This window comes from Sycon ciliatum, chromosome 1 (genome assembly GCF_964019385.1).
Source record: "Sycon ciliatum chromosome 1, ocSycCili1.1, whole genome shotgun sequence".
Lineage (NCBI taxonomy): Eukaryota > Metazoa > Porifera > Calcarea > Leucosolenida > Sycettidae > Sycon > Sycon ciliatum.
In genome coordinates this window covers 92639811-92658030 of record NC_088643.1, presented here as the reverse complement: position 1 = coordinate 92658030, position 18220 = coordinate 92639811, and the positions used below count along the sequence as shown (strand labels likewise).

The 18220-nt window shown below is 44.7% G+C and overlaps 1 protein-coding gene across 1 annotated transcript in view; it reads right to left on the bottom strand.

Annotated features, from left to right (window-relative positions):
- The window catches only part of LOC135806530 (uncharacterized), a 22153-nt gene extending 3933 nt beyond the window's left edge, over nt 1-18220 (bottom strand). Inside the window, exons 1-8 of the mRNA XM_065320723.1 lie at nt 17056-18220; nt 13894-14202; nt 10337-10506; nt 9342-9516; nt 8758-8834; nt 7600-7855; nt 5972-6424; nt 5431-5512 (exon numbers count right to left, since the gene is read on the bottom strand). Of these exons, the coding sequence (XP_065176795.1) occupies nt 5431-5512; nt 5972-6424; nt 7600-7855; nt 8758-8834; nt 9342-9516; nt 10337-10506; nt 13894-14202; nt 17056-17350 (1817 nt within the window). The 5' untranslated portion in view covers nt 17351-18220. The remainder of the gene's footprint in view (nt 1-5430; nt 5513-5971; nt 6425-7599; nt 7856-8757; nt 8835-9341; nt 9517-10336; nt 10507-13893; nt 14203-17055) is intronic.

Sequence of the window (18220 nt, the reverse complement as noted above, 5' to 3'; positions counted from 1 at the left end):
GTCGCGGATAGAGATGCTAACTCTGACTACCGGATAGTGCACCTCGTCGCCATGGGCGCAGCGGATGGTGATCCACTCCCCAGTGAGTAGGTCGGGATGATGATGAGGATGAAAGAGTGAGTAGTGAGTCGGGCAGCGAATTGAGTGCGCTGAAGAATGAGAGTGAGCGTGGGTATGTGTTTCGCAGTAGGAAGGCCTCGGTGTACAAGCACCTTGTTTCCTGTTATATGGTATATTCTGACTCTAGTTTCTCTATTTTGTTTCGTGCCCGTCATGGTTATGAGTTGCAGTTGAAAGTGTTGGAAGCTGTTTGTCAACGTACCCATAAGCCTAATTTGTGGGTGCAGAAGAATAGTGTTGTTATGTTGAAGTTGTTCAAATAGTTTTAAAAATAAGTTGTTTTGGCCAGGGAGTGCCAGAAAATCATGATATTTTAATTATTTTTTGTTGAAGATTGTACCAGTGTACTATTTTCTCACCGTTTGTCCTAGAATTTGATATAGTCTTATTATCTGGCCTCAAAACTTTCAAGGCGCACTTTACAGGTTGCCCACTGCATGAATGGTGGAGTATACGACAGGGAGGAACTAGACTCCAGACCAGTTGTATTCAGTACACTCCAGGCTGTCCCCTTTTTTAAAAAAATAACGATCTGTGACCGCAAAAATTCCACGATTTTCGTAGGTTTCCGTGAATCAAGCATTATCTGTGGAAACATTGCAATTTTCTTCATTTTTCATAGATTTTCAGAGAATCTGTGAGCCCGCGTGGTATAGTGCTTGTGTTCTGTGCACGTAGATCTATGCAAAGCTAACCATATAAGGCAGGAACCCGGTGTCGCAGTGGCTGGATCACAACATGCATACAAAAGAGCGTTTCAAAAGTCCAGACCTCTGGTTTCAAAAAATCGTTAGGCCAGCATCTATGCCACATAAAACCTGTGATCACTTCGTGCATAAAATTTCCGAAATTGGGCATTTGTTATCCAATCACTTAGAAATTTTAATGAGAAAAATTGCGTGAGCTGCCTGAGCAATATTCCGAAGAGATTTCTCCAAAAGCTCCAACCAAATTTGAATCAGACTCGGGTGGAGAGTCAAGGATTAATTTATTTTTAGGGGCCGTCCGTAAATATTAGGGGTGAAACAATTATACCGAAACTCGAGTACTCGCTCGGTTTTTTTCAAAAATAATCGTACTCAGAATAAATCAGAGTACTCGTTCATACATGGTACCGCATGATGCATTTACCATAGAAATCTACAGTTTCAGAGCAGTAGTCGGCAGATATTGATGTGCAGACTGTGTGGTGAACATTTGACCACCAGCAGAGAGAGCCAAAATGACCCACCAACCAATATACCCGAGAAAAATGACTGCTACTCGGTTCAATCAGGGTCGTATCATGTGATTTTAAGGCCCGTAGTGTGCACTTTTTAGGAGATGAAGAATACTAGAATATTCGATCGGAGAAAATCAGAGTACTTGAAGTCGGGATCTCATTGCCAACTTTCACCCCTAGGAAATATCGATGTTTTTTTTCAAGACGATATCTGTTCATATGTCCCTGGACCCCCTCCCTCGCCCTCGCCCCTCAAAACGAACATGCACACGTTTATGCAGGGTATCGATATATATACTCAAGAATTTTTTTTAATGAAGTGTAATCTCCTCGAGAAACGTGACCAACAGGAACTCCAAATTCACCATACACCTAGGTTTACATTGTCATAGTCTCTCAACCTTGCCATGGCTGTATTCTTGGGGTTGACTTTCACGTTGTGTAGGTCATCAACTGCATGTTTGCACAGTGCCCGCCCAAAGTTAGAGATCAATATTTTTTCCAAAAGGACGAGACGAACAGGGACCAACCCTCCCCCCCCCCCCCCAACGAACGAATATCTTCTCTAAAAAGATATTTGTGGACGACCCCTTAGGGTTCATATTATTGACAAAAAAAGGAAAAAATGAGCATCCAAAAATATTGATTCCATGATCTAGATGTACATGTGCGTCTTCTGGGGGGAGGGGGGTCAAGGGAGAGAAGCACCAATATCGTCTCTAAAAAAACATCGATATTTACGGACGGCCCCTTAGTGGATAATATAGCGTGTTAAACTTGTAGCTCTTTGGTCCTCTTTTCTTCTTACAAATTATTCGAAAAAGTTTAAAGGTCTATACTTTTGAAATGCACTATAGTCAAAACAAAAATATTATCGTGCTCATGAACTTTCGTCGGCAGGATTGAACCTCGTGCCTCGTGAGCTGCGTGATCCACTCCAATAGCATACAGTCGACCTACCCTTATAACGATATTTGCGTCAGTCCGAGAAATATTGTTATAAGGGTAATATTGTTATAGTGGTAACTGGTTCATTTCATACACATACATGTACGTCATAATCAAAAATTTAATAATAATAATAATAATTCAAAGGATCAGTCGGGGAAGTGAACTGCCTGAAAAGAGAAAAAATGCCAGACCCACCAGGACTCGAACCTGGGACCTTTGGAGTGAAAGACTTGTCAGCGCCTTCTAAGTTCAGCCTGGTCCCATAGCTCAGTTGTTAGAGCATCATTGCTCATGACAAGCAGGGTCCCAGGTTCGAGTCCTGGTGGGTCTGGCGTTTTTTCTCTTTTCAGGCAGTTCACTTCCCCGACTGATCCTTTGAATTTGAAGTTCTCCCAATCCTTTTCAAATAATAATAATACATGGATTTTGTTCATTTTTTACGCTCTTCATAGCATCAAAAACTGTCGTACATGCACATTATGTACATAGCAAGGTGCCCACTGGTGCCCCCATTGCATTTCGTCATGTCCCAGCGACTTATCAAGTGAAGCTTGCCCTACCTGGATAGTGGGCTCAACATAATCTCTGCTAGATATTGTTATAAAATGGAAAATGTCGATTGGTCAGCCCATTTTATATCGTTATAGGGGTAATATCGTTATAGCAATATTGTTATAGAGGTAAGGCATTGTATGCACAAGTCAATGGAGTGATTTGGTTTGGCAGAAAAATATCGTTATAAGGGTATTTTTGGCTGGTTTGCATGATTTCCATGCCCATTAATGCAGCTGCAGGCCATGCTGATGTCTACGCGAACAAGCACATAATAATAATAAATAATAAGGGTAATATCGTTATAGAGGTTATCGTTATAAGGGTAGGTCGACTGTATGTACGTGGGTTTTGTGGCTGTCGATCTCCAAAACCAGTTACAAAATACTGCAGTTTCTGGCTTTCTGCACATCTACTGTACTTGGCCTACATTTCCCCTACCTTTCCGCACACCTTCTTGCGCGCATTTCCGATTATTTTTCCCCGCCAGTTCCCCTGGAAACAGTATAGGCACTGCGCAGGATATCAAGTTATACTCGGTTGGCAACTACTTCAAAATAACAGAGAGAGTGTCTAGCTTTGTGCGCATCACCTCAGCTTGGAAACTCTCCGTGCACGTGGAAACTCACAAGAAAAACATCTTCGTAGCGTAAGCTGGTTTTGCGCTCCCGTTGACCAATCCACAAAAGTAATGATAATTGTTGTTCAAGGTACAGGTAGAGATCTGTTATATGGTTGGTGTTTGAAGAAGCGTGATTTGATCAACAATCATAATTATACACGCGATTGGACAGGGTAGTACTTCAAAGTATGTAAGTGATAACTTTACGACTTAGTCACGATAACACACACAAACAGACATGCATCATACATATGAATACCATACCGAGATTTGTAAAGTTAAAATTAATAACAACAACATGATTCTACTCTATCACCACACTGCTGATAGGACACAGCATTTACACAATCTCAGTTTCCTTTTGAACTTTGAAGCTGCTAATAGAGGATTCACACGCACACACATTGGTAAAACCACAACGAAAGTTGTTATGGAAACCATGGTACTGCGGGAAAGGAAGAACCTCCCAGGAAAAAAATGGCAAAGCCGTGGCCATACGATGCACGTGCGTATATCTTGTCTTTGGCGACATGGCCTGCAATCGACGACATCTGAGAGTTGTAGTTTTTGTACCCCTCCGAGGTGTGATTTTTGGCCTGGGCCAGGCACAAGGAGAAGCCTTCTGCCGAAAAAAAACCTGAAGAAAATGGTTGTTGTTTGATCCTTTGATGTAATCTTTGTAGCTAGTCAAAGTTAGATGCTGTTTGGAGCAAAAACACTGAAATTGACTATTTACTGCATGACTGTACTCATGTACTCAGGCATGCAGGTTTACTTGTATTTTTAGCTGTTTGGCCGGAATAGATGCTGCTCTGCGGCCCTTGGTGAACAATACCCGCACTCGTGGAGCAGCTGAAAAGGACCACTAGTACCGGTATGTCTTGTTCCCGGTTTGAAAGTGGACAGACGACTTTCGTGCCTTGAAAAAGGAGTGGAGAGCGACACAGGTACGTCTGTAGCTGATTTTTTAGTGCTCCTCGTACATTTTGATGGTAATAGAAAATTCTCAGACCAAAGTCAGCGCGGAGGTGGGCGTACAGTTTTCTTGTGGATATTTTAGTTCGTCTCGTACCTATGTCAGTATCGTCATGGTGAAGTAGACAGGATGATTCTCTTCCTCTAGGCTTCGCTCGGCCGACTTTGCTTCGTCCTCGTTGAAAAGTGATGCTGAGAAAAAGGTCGATTCGCAAAAATATATTGGTTTTCAATGTACGTGATCGTGATGACATGCGATTGCTGGCTATGAGAACTCTGAACCCTAGTTGTACGAGCGCATCGCAGACAGTGCCCATGAGGACAATCGTGCATGGTGATTGCAAAGCATAGTACAGAATGTACTCCAAAACGCAGTACAGAATAATTTGTTTCATTCCCGGCCACATGTTCATGGCCAAACACGCAGCAAAGGGAAAACTGAGTCCGGATATGAACGGCCACACTCGGTTGACCGATGCCGATGGTCTGAACGTGTACCTTGTCCCGTGGACCTCAGGTTTTCCCATGGGTGTGAATCCCCTATCACTATAACCTGTATGGTATAGTATACTTGAAGTAGCAGCAAACAAGCCTTGGTTGTCCTTGTTATTCTGTAATCTGTTTTGTATTATAATCGCCAGCCCTATAGCCGATCTCTATCTGAAAACAGTCAGCGGAATCGAACTGCCAGAATAGCAGAACAAATTGTTCTTCTTAGTTTGGGAACTTGAATCGGGTCCACACTCTTTTTTAGTCAATCGCACAGAGGTGTTTTGTTTCAATTTTCTTTCTTCGTACATTTTCTTCATTTCACCATTATACTTTTCATTAAAATTCATAATGTGGACAAAATGTAATCAAAAAGAGAGATTTCCAGCAAGGATATAAGAGTATACCAAATATAGAGCCATTATTTATATTTTGGAGAGACCATTAAACTTTTAGTTATGACAGCGACGTAATCAGGTAATTGGGACCTGTGGCTCACCTGTATCCAATTATGCCAGCTAACACAACAATGGCTGCAATGCATACCACGCTGAGTGAGATTATGACAGGATTAGTGACTCCTGAACGACATGATACATAGAGGCAAACATTGAACATTGAAAAGCATCACAACATCTTAGATAAAGGGACCGGTCTCATTTCGTATTTTAATTGATTCTCTTTGATTTTTAAGTAGAAGATTGAGTCAGAACGATAAATTTAACAACATAGAATACTTTTAAATTCTGAGGGACGTCTCACACAGCTTGTTTTAAAGGAATTATAAGAATACTTTGCAGTAAAATAGTGAGGAAATTGGACCAACAAACTCAGCCACATCATGCCGCAATGTTGCTTCCAACCACTAGTAATCATGACAGAGTTGCACCTGGACTAACAGGACAACACCATGTGCAGACATGCCAGTATGATTTTGCCTACATCATACGGCATACCCAGCTAACTACCCTTGCAAAGCATGCAAGTAACGGGGATCGTACAGACAGAAGGTACTGCCGGTTCTACTGACTAAGACATACCCGCTCGGTGGTGTGCCTGCTCGGTTGACTCCTCTCCCACTGCCTCAGCACCCGTTGTCTTACCCGAATTACCCACGCCTGGTGTCACCACAGGCAGTTGTACAAGCCTCACTTCCAGGATAAGGATCCGCTTCTGTGATATGGGAAAGTGCTGCTCGATAGGTGTCAAACTAGCCAGAGACAACGATACCCACACATCACAGTCCAGACGTGTCATGGTTGCATCCGGAAGGAGAGCACTCCATGGCACATTCAGCTCAGCTTGATTAGCCGAGACGGAGTACGGTAGCAAGCCAATTTTAGCACATTGGAACATTGCCTGCAGTTGGCAATTTTCATGGTTTCCAGCAGTGGCGGCGCATAGCTGCTTCAACGTATCATCCCAGGACAGGTGCAAAGACACAGCAGTCTCAGAATCCTCTCCGCCTCCGCCGCTTGTTATGTTCACCAACGCTGAGAGAAGAACGATGCAGAGAAAACGCATCACACTTTAGGCGAACCATCGCCATTCACAAGAAAGCCCATCGCCCGCTACTGCCTACCACTGCCAATGCAATAGCCATTCCAGAACACAGTTATATGAACTAACAGGGATTATTATCTGACTACGCTATACAAGTACAATAATGGCTGCTCTGTACTTACAGGGCATGAGTATCAGGTACAGTCAGTGTGTAGTTGGGCATGAGTATCAGGTACAGTCAGTGTGTAGTTGGGCATGAGTATCAGGTACAGTCAGTGTGTAGTTGGGCATGAGTATCAGGTACAGTCAGTGTGTAGTTACACTGTGAATAGTATGCATAAAGGTTCTACGAATGACATCATTGTATGTGTCATGCACTGGGTGGAAAAGCTAAGCTCGTGATGCAGCCACTCCGTTTAATCAGTGCACCTCAAATGATGATGTAGTGGAATAACCTTTAAGTGATATCAGAATTGATCTATTTGCAAGAGTACATCAAGACCGTCACAGCCGGGGCGGCCTTTTGGCGTGTTTTTTTTTGGAGCACACTGGAACAAAGCGCGATGATCGCAGCTCAGCGCAAACGTGGCAAATCCTTGTCCCCGGTCGTGGTTTGTTGCAGAATCAATAAGTCTTTCATTGCAGTTACACTAAAATGGCACCAAATGCCTGGAAATGCTTGCAATTGGCTTCAATTTTTGAAATTTTTCCCGGGCGAGGGTAATGTTTGTTCCCAATCGTAGCGTCTTCTTGGTTTGTTGCTGAATCAAAAAGTCTTTCATTGTAGTTACAATGAAATGGCACCAAATGCACCAAATGCCCGGAAAAGCTTGCACTTGGCTTCAATTTTTGAATTTTTTCCCGGGGGCCCCCTTCCATGGCCACCCCACCTCCGAAGTCGGTGCGACGGGCCTGTACATGAGTGGAAATCGTAAAAAATAATAGCAATCGTGGACTAGTGTAGATGTAAAAAGATCAAAAGGATCTTTTACGAGCATAATGAACACAGTGAATACAGAACTGGTACAGAATTCAGGAAATATAACACGGGCTGTCAAAATGCAAACGAAATGAAAATTCCCTTTTTAACCCTCAAACTAACAAGCAAAATCTCTCAAGTGAAACCAAGTAGCTGATCAACTCTGCAGGTAGTGCACAGACTTACATTGTGATCTCTTCACAAGTGTTGGACTTAGGTTCCTGCAGGATGATGTCCTACATCCTTCACATATGGTTGCAGTGACTGAGTACTCATCATTGCGGCATTCAAGACCAGTGAAGACAATGTCAGTGAATTGATACCCACTGCTAAGCATCACTGGTCGCTGCTGACAGATCTTTTTTACCGTGTCAACTTTGGGAAGCAGGCAAACAGTAGCCATCACTTGCAAGGAAGTATCAGACGTACTATTGCCGAAGCTCTGCAAGATTACCAACAACAGGAAACAAAACAAAAAAGGAAAGGGAATTTGTGGGATTCTCACGCAAGCCAGGTCTGCATTGTACATTTGGGTTTCTGGCCGCTGACACTCTGTACATCCATCCTGGAGATGTATATGGTGCCTGACATAGGTGAGACAGAGAGGGGAGGGGATCGGGGGAGGAGGAGGGGGGGGGGGAGATGAGGGAAAGAGAGAGAGATAGAGAGAGAGAGAGGGGGGGGGGGGGGTACTTACATACACATTAGCATATTAGCATGCATATTAGCTGCACGTTACAGTTTGTCATCATAACCCTCGAGCTAGTCCAATCAAAAAATGTGCATCGCACATAGTACGCAGGTACTTCTTGCACTTCAAAGCAGGACTTGATCAAGGTACTCGCTGGTTCTCAGCCAAGCTCTTAGACCATGTCCAGGATGATGACTACAATACGTTACTATACACAATGCCCAGTATAGTCTAGAGCAGTAAGTAAGTAAATGATCGTGTCCGTTCCCGAAGGAAACTTACGACGGCCACTAACACCCGGTAAACTCTAGCGGCAGATGCAGCACCTAACGGTGGGGGTGAGTGGATAAGTCTCACAATCAATGGCACAAGTGCCGAGAAACCCCATTAGCCTAGCATCAGTCTAGAGCAGAGCTTCAGCGAAATATTTGCCTGGTGCAGATTCACAGTGCACTTAGAATAAGACTGTGCTCAAGTTGCTGCTGGCAGTGATGGAGCAACACCACAATTCCCGCCTACGCACATGACCACCAAACAGCACTGGAAACAACCACTCCATTCCCTTCAAAATGAACCATTGGTAGCACTCGACTTGTTGTTTCCCAATGATACTCACGTTCCGCCAGACATACAATGTTGGAGACAAATCTTACCTTTATAGTGACAACAGCAGTAGTGTCACTTAGACGACTCCCGGTCATTTGTAAAGATGCAGTGGACAACAGATCAGCTGCAGAAGAGAGAGAAGGATATAATCACAAAATAGTACATGATATGCGCACACAACAACTGCCTCTGTTTTGGGATATTGCCGTTTGTTATGATCGGGTTCTACAGCAACCACAGGAAGCCAGAATATCAAGCAAAGCTGCACAGTACACAATAGTCCTTATGCACATCACATTATCTCGTACAGATGTACGAATTCCCGTAGGAGTGTACATGCACGGCTGGGTGATCATTGTGTGCTACACATGCACATTTGACCAATTTAACCCAATACTTAGTGGCAGACAGACGCTTTTCCAGCTTCATCAGTTTGGATAGAACTAATGACTAGCTAGATCTTCGTCCGACAAAAGTCGTTGCATGATTTAACGCCTGAAGGGAACGTTTCGTAGTCGAAACTACAGATAACACAATAAGGTCCTGTACAATCAACACCAACTGGGTCTACAGGATTCTACGGGATTCTACGGGATGTGGTATGTGACGTCAATGTGCATAAGGGTTATACCTTGCTTTGAAGACATCTTTGTCGACACAGGTGTCCACTGGGTCATGCCTGGTTGGCATCTTGCTTTTTGGATTCCGGGTACTTGGCTATCGACATATACACAGAATTCATACTGAGCACAGGGGTCCAGATTGCTGCAGGTCAGCACACAACGGTTCTTCTTTGCCTTGCACACCTGAAAAACGGTAGAAATAGCAGAAAGCACAAGGTTTGTGGTGGAAACTGGGGAGCTAGAAAACATGTCACGTGACTCATGTGACTTAGCTTCTGTCCTCCTACTTGTATGTGCGGCACTGGAAGCTTTATGCCGAGATATTTTATTTAGGGTTGACATCTACGCTAAAAAGTATTAAAAAAGTGGTGCAAGTAACTAGTTCATGTGCTCAGGATGATAACTTGTTCTAAATGGAAACACAGGAGACTGAGAAATATAGTCCTGATAATCTGTAGCTAGAGGTAGGACGTCCTTTCTGCTTGCCTTTCCCAGCACAAAACAACATATTCACTAGACAGTAGTACTGCTGGATGCCGAAAAGCGAACAGGCTAGAATTTTACCAGGTGCAGGATGCCCGTATGTACATACTGGCTCAGCAGATCGGGTGCCTGACGATTGTGACTTAACGTGAAACTCAGAGTCGCAACACAGCCCTCTCTCTCTCTCTCTCTCTCTCTCTCTCTCTCTCTCTCTCTCTCTCTCTCTCTCCCTCCCTCCCTCTCTTGTATTTTTGTTGTAAATCACATACGTTTGACCCTCCAGAAGACACACTTCCAATTGGTGTACATGCAACCCAGTTTCATTTAACATAATCGCATCGCGATCCCGCCGTGCGATAGGCATTTGCTTTCCTTTGCAAGATCAGTCAGTCAAATAAAATGATATGTCGGTGAACACTGCACCTTAGTAGCAGTACAGTATTGTTACACTGTCAACAGCACATGACAGTTCAGAATACTACTATAGTGCAGCAGTAGCTGCAGTAGCTGCAGTACATACCACTCGAGTCAGATTACACATGCTGGTGATGTTGCGTGTGACATCACGCTGCAGAACATGATAACTGTTTTGCTTTGGCGTTTGCGATGGCCAGATTGTTTTGTAGGTATTCACTTGCATTGATACGGATCTCTGCTTGATGTTGCCATGGATTTGAACAGCCATTGGATCTGAGAATAGAAAGGAAAGACAAACAAATTCTCAACTATAAGAATGAAGCCAGTGCTCTCCACTTCAGACTCATTATCCGCTCATTGCCGGACATGTAGCAGATAATCACCGCACTTCCTGGAGTATAAGCCGCACCCAGATTGTTTTGTCATGAAATACAGACACGTCCTCCCTGTTTATCACCGTGTTATGTGACCATGGTAGTATACTGAGTCTCAGCACCGGCTTTCTTGGGTGAACTACTGGTGTTTAAAGTGCGGCTTATACTCCGGAAAATGTGGTAGTTAATTCTGGCAACTCATGCTGACATGACAAGGCTGAGCCACGGCAGAATGCCAGGGCAGCGCACCGGGCATCACGGGACAATGGAGCTTGGGTTCAAACAATGCCAACAGTGCGTATACTGGTACGATTGGATTAGTTAAATAATCTAGCATGATGGGGTTGTGTGGAATTCTATGCCTTCAAGTTTAACCCTCTAAGCGCCACGGGCGACGTAAGGAGCCCAGAATGATTATGTGTGTACAAATGATTTAGATCTCCACTTCTACACACAGGAGAGTTACAAATGACCACTCTACGTCTTCAGGAAGAAGACCTTGGCTATCGACTCATCACATCATGTTGGGTCCGTGAAGATAGATGCCGCCAAGGCGAAGCCCGAAGTGCGAGCGCTCGGACAAACAAGTGTCGCGAGTCGAAAACATTAAGTATACGCATCGCGGGTTTCTCCATTTTTTTTGCGGCAACCCATGCGTATTGGATATCAAAAAACATCGAGATCTTCAGTGGCTTTCAGGTCAACTTTGTCCAAATTTCCTATGTTGAAAGTTGACTGCACCGCAATCGCTCACACGCGTGGGAAATTGCGGATGCTACGAAAATGCAGAAAACGAACTTCGCTCAGGCAACCTCGCGAGGAAGACAATTTTCGCTGCATTTTCTCTTCATAGTTGTCTGCCTGGCCTTGGTATCTGTCCAGAGAACCATCATTGTGAGGATCCGTGGAGATATAGCTGAGCTATGAAAAATTTGAGTTCTGCTGAACTCCAAAAATTTGAAGTTTCTTACTCCAGTGGCACTTAGAGGGTTTTAAAGCAGAGCAATAAGATTGGTTTAAAAACACCTGCGCCCAGACAATGAACAACCACCGTAGCAAAGATGATGATACTGTCTGTGAACAGGTATTGGGCAATACATGTGATACACTGCAGTACATGATCTCCTCATGATGGGCTGGTACCACGGAGTACTAAAACCGGGGTTCTTGCTACATGTACTTGCTGGTCAGGGCACCCGCTGTACAAACTGACACAGTCCGACACTGGTCTTTGACAAGAACACACACGCTGTTACTAATCACTGATGGGTATTTCACTGCACGGCATGTATGATGACAGCAGTTTGGGTCGGAGTAACAACCAACCCTGGTTCACTTTCCTGATTCAAGATGCCAGTACTCCCGACGACTGTCTGTCAGCTCTTGACCATCCAACAGTAACCAGGCACAGGCATAATAACAGTGTGCATGAACTACATGTACTAGGAACCGTAGGCTAACTTGCTACCAGTGTCCTTTGCTGGCCGGCATAGTACCAGTGATGGTGTAATTATCATAATAATTCTATTACAACTGTCTACAACAGTCTCTAGACCATTCCAGCCGGGACACCCTGGAAATCTGAAAGAATGTAGCAAAGTGGCCATCTGGCCACTTAGAGCAATTGCCTTAATTGAGAATTGACAAGTATTTTTAGATCTTCCATACGAGTTGAGCGCTGGGACCTGTGACTGATGTTCCTTTCAAAACTTCAGAATATTCTCAGTAAATGCAAGGCCAATTTCTCACCAACACTGCAAAGGGGTCCTTGTGAATTTCAACCGAAACCACACATTATTAGTGGGCACAACCTAGTCAGAGTTTGGTCACAGGCCACCTTCGATTGAGTGGTGTGTAGACTGAGCAAGTTACCCCACAACAGCCTGACTGATTATTAGAAGCAGACGCTCTAGCTATTCAACGCACACATTTTCGCGAAAACATCTGAGTATTAACAAAACAACAAGCAAGCCTCACTCAGCTCACATACTAGTACCTACCTCACGACATCACCTGTATTTAATAGGAAAAAAAGCAGCACCACAGACATTATGGCCCTGGTGCTAATACACATCATTCACCCCAGTGTCTGGAGATATGTGGATTTTGTAGAAAAAAAAACAAACAAAAAACACAGACATGTTGTCCTGGCTTCCGAGCTCTTTTATATCGTCACATCAGACCGTAGCATCTCTCTCAAGTCAAGAAACCCACAGGAATTGTGTCAAAATGCATATGTGAAGTTTCTGCTGGCCATGTAACATGGAATGTGCCCACCCTGCACCGCCATCTTACCGTGCCAACACGACAGCATGGTTATTGTGCTGGCTTGTCATGCATTTATGCTGTACAAATGCCAGTGCCCTCGCACCTCCAGCCCTTGCACCCAACTGCCCTAGTGAAAGGTGACGATCTATTTACAAGGCACTGAATTTGGAACGCATCAACATGCACATGGTTTTCTCTGCTTGATCTCGATGTGGGGTAGAGATCGTACTTTGTTGAGCGTTAACGCATACGCTCCCTGCTGAATACATCCAGACTGTGCTAAACATTCGTTCTGAAGAAGACCAGCATGGTCAAAAACGCCAATTCACTCGTGATCAGTTCTGTCCCATGGTGCAATAGTCCCGTCTCTTTTGTCTAATGTTCTGAACATTATCAGTTGGTTGGATGATTGCCATAGCCTGATAGCTGATAGCTGATAGCCTGATAGCCTGATAGCTGGATAGCTGATAGCATGAAACTCAGTAACACACTGTAGTTGCCGTGAAGCAGAAGCGTTGCACTCCGTAATCCGTGTGCCACATAGCTATGCTCCGATCAGCATTGGGCGTTCTCTCGTCAAACTGGAAGACTCTTCTCTTTGAACACACTATGCAGCGTATGCTTTCCAGAGGAACGGGGGGGGGGGGGGGGGGGGGGGGGGGGAGTATAGTATTTCCCCAAATACTAGTAAATACTAGTAAATATTAGTAAATACTAGTAAATACTAGTAAATATTAGTATAGCTGTTCCCGTTTGCACCTTTCCCTCAAACTTAAGAAAACATATAAGTCACAGCTTTTCTACAAGGTCAAACAAGGGGTTGCGACTGACGATGACGTGTGACGTATTACTTAAGCAAGCGCACTGAAACCATACGACGACGCAGACCTGAAAGGGGGGGGGGGTGCCATTTATAATTGGATTTGACTTATTATCGGTGGATGCAATATATGTATAGTAAGGCGGGTGTGGATGGCACTCCTAAATATCTGGGTAACAACATACTCAAAGTACTTACCGCCTAGGCAATTATAAAAATCCAACTTTTCGCCCATGGGACCACAAGCTTCCTTGCTGTTACATTGTTGAAGTGCGATAAGCGGGTAAAAATGACTCAGTGCCCGGCAGTTGTAAGGAAGAAACCTGATTAATACATCCAATGGCAGTAGCACCTGCGTGGAAGTTGTATTGAGTCGAAACGATCTTTGGCATTCCTTTTCGTATGGGAAAAAGAGGTGCAGTAGTACAATTGTAGTCTTCGGACTGGTGTTGTTCCAGCTTATAGTGTCAGATGATCCTTTGCAAGTGTACGCCAGTTGGGGTAACTCTGCATGCAGGATGGAGGCAAGCACAACACACATTGTACCATATAGCATTTCAACAACAACACGGCCACATGAGCCTATGTGAGAGTTCCATCGAGGCTTCTGCCGTACTGCAGTTTGAATGCACGCGCCCCACAATTTTCGAAAGTGCAAAGTACAAAAACACAGCACACGTGACCTCAGTACCTGACACAAACTAAGAAATCTTACAGTTACACCATCATGATCAGTCCCCCCCCCCCCCCCCACACACACTATGTACAGGTAGAGATCTGTTATAGCATTGGTGTTTGAACAAGTGTGATATGATCACTATAGACAATTATCACTACATCGGATTGGACAAGGTAGTACTTCAAAGTATGTAAGTGATAACTTTACGACTTAGTCATGGTGACATACACAGACGTGCACCATACATGTAAATACTATACCGAGACTTGTAAAGTACAAAATAACAACCTGCATCTCCTCTATGACCAAAGTGCTGGTAGTACACAGCATTTATACAATCTTATTTTCCCGAGGCTTCCTGCGGGTACAATGAATTACTATAAACGATCCATAATAAATGTATGCAATTGAGTGGTTTTGAAGTGAGAATTTGGACCACAATAGGCGATATACACTCGAACGCCTCTTATCCGGGCACCTTGGCCCGGAACCGGGCATTGCCCGTATCTCAGCACAGATCATCGACCATGTATTATACCAGTTTTTGATGAAGTTTATTTGGCACGTATTGCACACTTTCAGGATAAAAAAAAGAATCCGATGATGAAAATGCGTGGACTACACAGGCTGGCAGTGACGAATACGCACTTGCGCATACAAAAAAAGTTCAAACTCCCAAAATCGAAGTACTTTTGCCACAGCAACTCAAGCTGAAGGTGCCGGGTAGAGAGATGTGCCCATACCTGAGGCGTCCGGATAAGAGACGTTTGAGTGTACTGTATTGCTATAGCCGATTACTCGTATAACCGGTTTCGTTTGAGTGGAAAAGATACTTTTACTTTTGAATGTTGAAGGTGATAACATTGTAAGCGGTATAATTATTACTATAACCCGCGCCAACCCTATAGCCAATCTCTACCTGTAATGAGGTATAGTAAAATTTCACTAATCCAGGCAGGTTGCAACGCAGCTTCCGATCTCTCTCTCTCTCTCTCTCTCTCTCTCTCTCTCTCTCTCTCTCTCTCTCTCTCTCTCTCGCTCTCTCTCTCTCTCTCTCTCTCTCTCTCTCTCTCTCTCTCTCTCTCTCTTATATCGCTTACTGCAATGTCGCGTATAAAAGCAGGTGTGTACGGCCGTATAAGCCAGGGTTCAAACAGTGCTTCTATCAAATTTATGCTTCTATTCAAAACATGCTTCTACGTCAGCATCTTCAGTCTACACTGTACAGTGCACATTGTCACACGTGTAGTGTGCAAGACTACAAGTAGATGTGCTATTCAAATTGTGCTTCTGTGTCATGGCATGCTTTGGAAAATCAGCTTCTATTCGAGTCATGCTTCTATACAGGTCATGCTTTTATACGCGACACTACAGTATGCGAAAGCTATACATGCTGCTTGCCTTCATATACCTGCGTTTTTCTAATCTCCTTATGTTGTCTGATGATTGGTTTTTGCCATGAAACTCTGAGTTACAACAAAAAACAGCCCTATATACTTCCTTTTGTGTACCTCTTGCGTACTACGCTCTGCCCATTCCGGGCATTTGAGCACTATTGCAGGTTAAGGCGCACACCCTCTGTGCTGTGTATATCTACATTGCATTGATGCCAACGCGTAGAAGCTCCTAATAATAATAATTATTAATATCGATACTGCATGCAAGTAAACATATTTTTATGCCAATCAATAGATTTTGGGGCAGTTTTTCAGGAAAAGCCAATTTTAGCGACTCGAGATGAGTTACACAAAGGCACACAATGAAAACCTTGGCAAATTTATTCCGTTGTGACTCCGAGTTTCATGGCTGAACCAATCATCAGACAACGATAATGGAATAGGAGGCAGCGCTGGTATATCTAAGTGGAGAGAGGTGTGATAATACGATAGCGAGAGGAGTAACGCGTGAATGTATACAGGGACGGGCTATTTCAGAGGCAGATGCAGTAGGCGCAGGTCTAGCACTAACAAGTACGCGCTTAATGTCGCTCACACACCACACACACACACACACACACACACACACACACACACACACACACACACACACACACACACACACACACACACACACACACACACACACACACACACACACACACACACACACACACACACACACACACACACACACACACACACACACACACACACACACACACACACACACACACACACACACACACATACTAACACGCACACACATAGTAACACCCACACACACATACAAGCACACACAGGACACCCACCCACCCACCCACAACACCCTAACTCGCACACACGCATATACACACACCTATAGACACATGTCCACACGTATACACAGGCATCTGCGAGATGAGTTAGAAAGGTGCCTGGTACTAGGTGGACGTGCCCGGATTATGGGCGTCTGGATCTGGGCATTTTTACTGTACTGCACACTGTACTGCCACGCACAGTGACATTTCTTTCCAGTGGAAATACAGACAATTTTACATGCATCCAACGTAGTGAACACACCCAACAACAGAATGAGAGACTGATAATCTCTTCAGGTTACAATGTACCTTGGTCGAAGAGGACACAAGATCCGAATACAGTGATAGTGATAGTCGCAAGTCGACTAGTCTAGCACCTAGCCATCAAAAATCAACACTCCTAGCCGCTAGCCTAGGTAACGCACAGCAAGCTCGCCCTACTCACCCGTCGCTGCACCCGAGGAATTAGTGCGGGTGCGGAGGCTGCAGAACGGTACGGGTAGTGCACGAGTGCACACGTCCACCTCCGACCGTGTTAGCGTCTGTCGGAAGTGTGGCTGCAAGGGCAAGGCATCTCCGGCCGCCGATACTCGATTGCCTCCAGGGTCGGCGTCGTCCGCCAGGCACACATGTACATGTATCTGCTTCAGTAGGAAACAGAATGTGGCCAGCGTATGAGCGACATGCCACTGCCGCCACCGGCTGCGGCCTCTACCTGTGTCACTTGCCGAACAAGCCATTTCTTCTACTGCGAGCGGCACTTGTCCAGTCCACAACCGAGACTGTCAACAAGCAACGCAAATCGGAGGCGGAAGCTATGTCGAAACTAACTCAACGTTTCTCCTAAGCTAAGCCCGGATGGGGTACGACCGGCTTAGAAGACACCAATCACCATCCACACTCTTCTTCGACAAGGATGAAGTTCACCAACAGTTTTACTCCTAGCTGCAGTTTGGGTACGTAGGATGATTCAATCCTCTGTCACTGTCAGGGAATCATTCTGCCACGCGGGTTCCGCTCTCCCGCTCTGTCACAGCTCAGCAGCTCCACGCACAGAGGCAGAAACACAGGCTGCAGGGTCTAAACAGTCGCCTGCATATGTGCTGCTCACCCGGCCGATCACATCACAGGGTGGAGAAGCGAGATGCAGCCGAGCGGTGTAACTCAAGTAACTGTAAGTCGTTCAATGCCCCCTCACTAGATCACTCAGCATTGAATCAGTGAGTCAGCCAAGGAAAACTGGCACTACAACTAGTACAAGTACAAGAGATCACAACAACTAAACAGTCAGTAGCGGTACGTAGATCTACTACACTACAGCCCAGACGAAGCACCCGGACTACAATGCAGGTAACGACTACGTAGGTGCAAGCTTGATCTTGGAGTTGGAAACAGTGGGGGACGGGGTAGAGTCTACTGATACAGTGTTATCATTGCCCACTGCTAGCACTGCCTGTTGTGGGGAAGCCGAGCTAGACGGTAGACTTAGCACTAAAAACTAAAAGGTGCTGGCGGCCGGATCGATGATTATGTACGAGTGCAACGAGAATCGACTGCTAGCTGCAGTGCCATATTTTCTGGTTTCGCAACACTCCAAACTGCAAGTGCGA